We start from the raw sequence: 6,475 nt of genomic DNA on the forward strand, positions 1-6,475 counted from the left end.
TGCTCGCTTCAGTGCCTGGCTGCCGGCCGCCATCTTGGCTGACAGTTAATTTGCATATACTCACTGATTAGGCAATGAAAAGGGTAGCGGTCGTACGCTAATTACCATGTTTCTCTTTTATTAGTGTAGATGATGAGTTCGAGCTGATACATATTAACTTCTCTAAACACTCACCAGGATTAACTGTGACCTTTGGTGTGGCCTGGTGGTGGGAAGTTGCAGTGAGTATTGTGGATTAGTTTAGAGCAGCGGTTCTCAACCTGTGGATCATGACCCCTTTGTTGGTCGAACAACCCTTGCACAGGGGTCGTCTAACTCTATCCTGCATATCAGATATTTACATTACGATTCATAACAGTAGCAACATTACAGTTATGAAGTAGCAACAAAAATAATTTTATGGCTGGGTCACAACCTGAGGATCTGTATTTAAAGGTCCAGAAGGTTGAGAAGCATTGGCTTAGAGGCTTGAGTGTTCATCTGTGAAACTCACTGAGCATGATGCAGAGGGCCATCGGGGCTGGGACTTGAGTGAAGGTTCAGTGAGACATGTTGGCAAGCATTCTCTGGTCAACACATGCTGAGTAATAACAAAGAGGCCAAGGAGAGGACTATGGGGGCAGGGGTGAGGGAATGCAGGTGTGAGCCAGGTGTGGAAAAGAGTGATGTGCACTTGAAAAGGGAATGTGAATTGATGGCCACAGGACCCTGATACTGACATAAGAGTGAATGAGGGAAGAGTACATTTCTGGTGGTGTCTGGATGATCCAATAAGGTGAATTTTAGGGTAATTGCCTGTCAAGTGGGATGTTTTGGAGCTCCACTTGAGTTACAGAGCTTAGGTGCCATTTCACTAACCACCTGCCTTTTGTTGTTGGGGATGACACCCTAGTTAATACAACCCAGTCTTCAAAATCTCCACTGGCATGGGTAAGGGGTAAGAGATCATGAAGATGGTGAACTATAATTTTGGGAAAAAAGGTGATAGGAAACAATGTTTCCTTGCCACAGCAAATTTGCCTTACCTTTGCAGTTGTGCTTCTGGGAATGAAGCTGTGTGAGAGAAGTGTTGTTTCAAAGAACTCTGTGCAACAGAGTGCAAAGTTATGGCCTCAGCACCTTGTGATTGGGTTTAAGAGGGTGAAGTGTGATGCCATGTTTTTGGTGTCTTTGAGAAACAATCTGGGGGTATTGCCTGACAAGACCAGTATCAAATCACTCACACTATCTTTATCGCCAGCATCTCTCTTTAACATGTGGTTTCGACACTCAATCTGTTGATAAAAGTCAGTGAGGTGTATACGGGAGGTCCAGAGCTCAGGTATCTTTTATCTGCTCAAATGCTTTTATTATAGTGGGAAGACAAAATGTCAGTAGGAATATAAGAAAACAGTGGCTTTCATGGGATTAAGGCCTGGTATTTTCTCTGATGTGCAGAGTGGACAGAGCAGATGGATGTGGAGGGTGTTCAATATGACAGACTTAGAATCTTAGGAGTGAATCTGATCTTGGGCTGTACTGTCCCCATTATAACAGGATATGAACTTTGAGGACGTTGCCATTGTCTTCTCTCAGGAGGAGTGGGAGCTCCTTGATGAGGCTCAGGGACTTCTCTACTGTGATGTGATGCTGGAAGTGTTTGCACTTGTGTCATCTGTAGGTAAGATTTCCACTTACTCCCAGTGTCATGAGGTGATGACCTCTGTTCCTTTATTCCTCAGGCATAGCTTTCTCTCTCCTGCAGCGACAAAATGACCTCTGCTAATTTTCCCCACTGTCTTGTAAAATGTGCTGTGGCTGCCAGGGATGAGGTGGGTGGAGAGTCCTGAGCAAAGGACTCCACCAACATCCCTAACACCTGTTACATCAAAAAGCATAGGAAACAGAAAGTCAGGAATCTTCTAGTGAGTTTAATCGGTCCCAGCTTGCACTTACACTTCATGGGAGGCTGACAGTGTCCATACGCATGGCTTCAACTTATGCCCGCCTTCTCTACGTAAAGTCTGTTATGCCATGTTATGGTCTTTACTTACATGAACCATGGCCTGTTCTTGTGAGACATTCAGTCAGTTGTTTCTTATATACTCTTCCCTGAATATGATAGCAAGCTGTGTTGCTCTGGCCCAGTGCTGACTTCTCACCTCTTCATCACCTGTTCTTTGCACTGGTGCCTCTGCAGTATTTTGCAACATTGACTTGCACATGTGTTATGAGGTGCACATATGTGCTAACTAGTCCTTGAAACCAGCTACTCCTTTATTGAATTTTACGTGGAGTAAGACCTAACCAATCTCTTTACAGCTCATCCCCGTCCCCAGCAGACAAGCCATGCTGAATGCTGTTAGTTGAAGTATTAGCTGGAGATCCATATTCTCACCCATGTGGTGCTTGCCATGTTTGTGTCTTATTTCTGCTGAGACCTCCCTATTTTGTGATCTTCATTAGCCCAGGAAGTTACAAGAGCCTCTTATTAACACTTCCTGCAAAGCTCTTATTTTCTGACAATTGCATGGAACCAACGTGCGATGTGTAATACACTTTTGTAATGGGACTTCCCCTGTCAGCACTGTCAACATTCATTTCCTCACCATTTCTCACTTTTCAGGTTGTTGGCATAAAATCTACGGTGATGAGGCCTGTTCTGATCAGAGTGTAGGAGAGTCACAGGTCAGAGCTTCTAAGACAGCTCCAGCCACCCAGAAGATCCCTCTGTGTAAATGGTGTTTCTTTGTGTTAAAAGGTATTTTGGACCTGACTGGGTTACATGCAGCAGACTTTGAGCAGAAAGCCTTTTGTAGTGACACATGTGTTGGAGACTCCTGTTCCTGTGCAAACCCTCACCAGCAACAGAGGAATGAATGTGGTCAGGGGCTCTGGAAACAAGCTATGGAGAAGGCCTCCTTTGTGAGTAGGTCCAACTTCTTATCGTTGGTGCCTTCCACCAGCAGGGACTTTGGGGAAGACTTGCAGTACAACTCAGAGCTTCTCTGGCACCAGGCCACTCTCAACACTGAGGAGCTACACTGTGACAGTGAGGTTTCAAAGCAATTTCTTGATGGAAATAGTCTTCACCAGTGGGGTGAATGTGAAAACGCTGCCAAACACAACCTGAAAGTTGTTCAGCATCAGGGTGTGTGTTCTGGAGAACTGGTTTATGAGTGTAACAAATGTAGGAAAGTGTTTAGACAACACTTAAACGTCATTCAAAATAAGAAAGTCCACACTGGAGAAAAGCAGTATGAGTGTAGTGAATGCAGGAAGTTTTTCAGAGAAAGACCTGCACTCATTAAACACCTGAGAGTTCACACTGGAGAGAAGCCATCTGAGTATAGACATTATGAGCAATCCTTCAGTAATAAGTCTGCCCTCAAACTACACAACAGAGTTCACACAGAAGAAAAGCCATATAAATGCAGAGAATGTGGAATATCTTTTCATCAGTGGACTCACCTCAATCTACATCTTAGAATTCACACTGGAGAGAACATGTATGAGTGTACTGAATGTGGGAAAACTTTTACTTTAAAATCTCGTTTTATTAAACATATGGGAGTTCACACTGGAGAGAAGCCATATAAGTGTACTGAATGTGGGAAGTCTTTTAGCCGAAAACCTCACCTTATTAGACCCCTACGAATTCACACTGGAGAGAAGCCATATAAGTGTACTGAATGTGGGAAGTCTTTTAGCCGAAAATATCACCTTATTAGACACCTACGAGTTCACAGTGGCGACAAGCCATATGAATGCTCTGATTGTGGAAAGTCCTTCAATGGTAACTCCACCCTCAAACAACACCAGAGAGTTCACACTGGAGAAAAGCCCTATAAGTGTACAGAATGTGGGGTGTCATTTCGAAAAAGGGCTCACCTCATTGAACACCAGAGAGTTCACACTGGAGAAAAACCATATGAGTGTAGACAATGTGGGGTGTCCTTTCGTCGAAGGGCTAACCTCACTGTACACCTCAGAGTTCACACTGGAGAAAAGCCATATGGATGTACTGAATGTGGGAAGTCTTTTAGCCATAAATCCAACCTTACAAGGCACCTGAGAGTTCACAGTGGCGACAAGCCATATGAGTGCTGTGAGTGTGGGAAGTCCTTAAGTGATAATTCTATCCTCAAACAACACCAGATTATTCACACTGGAGAAAAGCGATATGAGTGTAGTGAATGCAGGAAGTTCTTCAGAGAAAGACCTGCACTCATTAAACACCTGAGAGTTCACACTGGAGAGAAGCCATCTGAGTATAGACATTATGAGCAATCCTTCAGTAATAAGTCTGCCCTCAAACTACACAACAGAGTTCACCCAGAAGAAAAGCCATATAAATGCAGAGAATGTGGTATATCTTTTCATCAATGGACTCACCTCAATCTACATCTTCGAGTTTACACTGGAGAGATGTATGAGTGTACTGAATGTGGGAAATCTTTTACTATAAAATCTCGTTTTATTAAACATCTGGGAGTTCACACTGGAGAGAAGCCATATGAGTGTACTGAATGTGGGAAGTCTTTTAGCCGAAAATCTCACCTTATTAGACACCTACGAGTTCACAGTGGCAACAAGCCATATGAATGCTCTGATTGTGGAAAGTCCTTCAATGGTAACTCCACCCTCAAACAACACCAGAGAGTTCACACTGGAGAAAAGCCCTATAAGTATACAGAATGTGGGGTGTCATTTCGTCAAAGGGCTCACCTCATTGTACACCAGAGAGTTCACACTGGAGAAAAACCATATGAGTGTAGACAATGTGGGGTGTCCTTTCGTCGAAGGGCTGACCTCACTGTACACCTCAGAGTTCACACTGGAGAGAAGCCATATGGATGTACTGAATGTGGGAAGTCTTTTAGCCATAAATCCAACCTTACAAGGCACCTGAGAGTTCACAGTGGCGACAAGCCATATGAGTGCTGTGAGTGTGGGAAGTCCTTCAGTGATAATTCTATCCTCAAACAACACCAGGGTGTTCACACTGGAGAAAAGCTGTATAAGTGTAGGGAATGTGGGATGTCCTTCCCTTGAAGGGCTCAGCTCACTAGACAGCACAGAGTTCACACTGGAGAGAAGTATTAAATGTTCAGGGAATTTTTTTTTTCTCACTTAGTATAACAACACTGAAGGCGAGTCTTTGAGACCTATTTTTCTGAATTTAAACCCCTTTTAATGGAACATGCACTCTGATATATTTCTCATCGGTTTCAAGTACAAGTGAGGCTTTAAGGAGCTGCACTATACTTGCTAACATGCCCAGACCTACTACCTGATTGGTGCCACAGTGAGCATTTGTGGCTGAAGATATTTCACCTCTACCACCTGGCTCACCTGAATAGTGTGCATCAGTCCCAGCCTCTGTGTGCTCAGGGGAAATGTATTCTGTGTTCTCACTTGTGCTTGAGAACATTATGATTACTTCAAGCTCTTGACAGGATCTTCCTTCCTTTCTGACTAGGGAATGCATTTGACTCAGGGTTTGTCCAGACCACCCATCCTCAGCTAAGCAGTGCTACCACTTTCAGGGACATTGTGGGTCTCACATTTTCTTTTATGAATTGTTTTACTTTATAATTCACAAACCTTCAAATTGCTTACTGTCCTCTGTTCTGGTTTATGATCTTTAGTAAAGATACGTTTTCTTTCGTAACTTTATTTTTTTAATTTCACTGTCTGGATGATTTGATACAAAAGTTGTTATCTATTATCATGGCAAGATGAACAAATATGGTGGGCTCCCAAACTTTCTGTGCTTTGGAAAGCTATAATAATGTCAGAAAAGTCACTCTTTGTCCAAAAATGGCTTATTTTATACCACTGACCAAGGCAATGAAAGAAAGTTTGCATAACTTTGTGGTTGCAATTTGCAGCCTGGTGCCTCTAATGTTGGTGAGGTCAGTGTTCCACAAATGGAAGAGTCGTTTTTTGTGCTTCTGTCATTGTTCTCACATTATCCTATGATGAGTTATTTTATGTCCTAATTCACCACCCTACAAACTGCTTGTTGTCCTCTTTTCTGGCTTATGATCTTTTAGTAAAGGTGTTTTTTGCTTTTGTACCTTTAATTTTGAGGGTTATATTCACTGCCTGGGATGATTTGAAAGGATAGTTGTGATCTGTCAGCATGGAGAGGGGAACAATATGGTGGGGTCCCAAACTATATGCACGTTGGAAGGCACATAATAATGGCAAAAATCCCTCTTTGGCCAATATTGCTTTATTTTCTATTGCTGACCAAGGCCTTTAAGGAAAATCGGCATGACTTTTTGGTTCTAATTTTGTAGCCTGGTGCCGGTATTATTGGTGACGTCAGTGATCACCGAGAAGAAGAGTCTTCTGTTGTGCTTCTGTGAACAATATGGATTATATTCTCTGTTCATAGTAAGTCTTCCGTACTGCAAAGGAGCCCTGAGCCATGTTGTGTGAAATATCACAGGCTGGTTTCATTTGTTGTAACACTGTGAAGTGCAAC

The 6,475-nt window shown here is 43.0% G+C and overlaps 1 protein-coding gene across 1 annotated transcript in view; it reads left to right on the forward strand.

The window, feature by feature from the left end:
• The window catches only part of LOC102251317 (zinc finger protein 420-like), an 11,470-nt gene extending 5,600 nt beyond the window's left edge, over window positions 1–5,870 (forward strand). Inside the window, exons 3-4 of the mRNA XM_014541488.1 lie at window positions 1,537–1,660; window positions 2,606–5,870. Coding sequence (XP_014396974.1) covers window positions 1,537–1,660; window positions 2,606–5,034 — 2,553 coding nt within the window. The 3' untranslated portion in view covers window positions 5,035–5,870. The remainder of the gene's footprint in view (window positions 1–1,536; window positions 1,661–2,605) is intronic.
• Window positions 5,871–6,475: the final 605 nt, after the last annotated feature.

Source organism: Myotis brandtii, unplaced genomic scaffold (genome assembly GCF_000412655.1).
Source record: "Myotis brandtii unplaced genomic scaffold, ASM41265v1 scaffold2736, whole genome shotgun sequence".
NCBI lineage: Eukaryota > Metazoa > Chordata > Mammalia > Chiroptera > Vespertilionidae > Myotis > Myotis brandtii.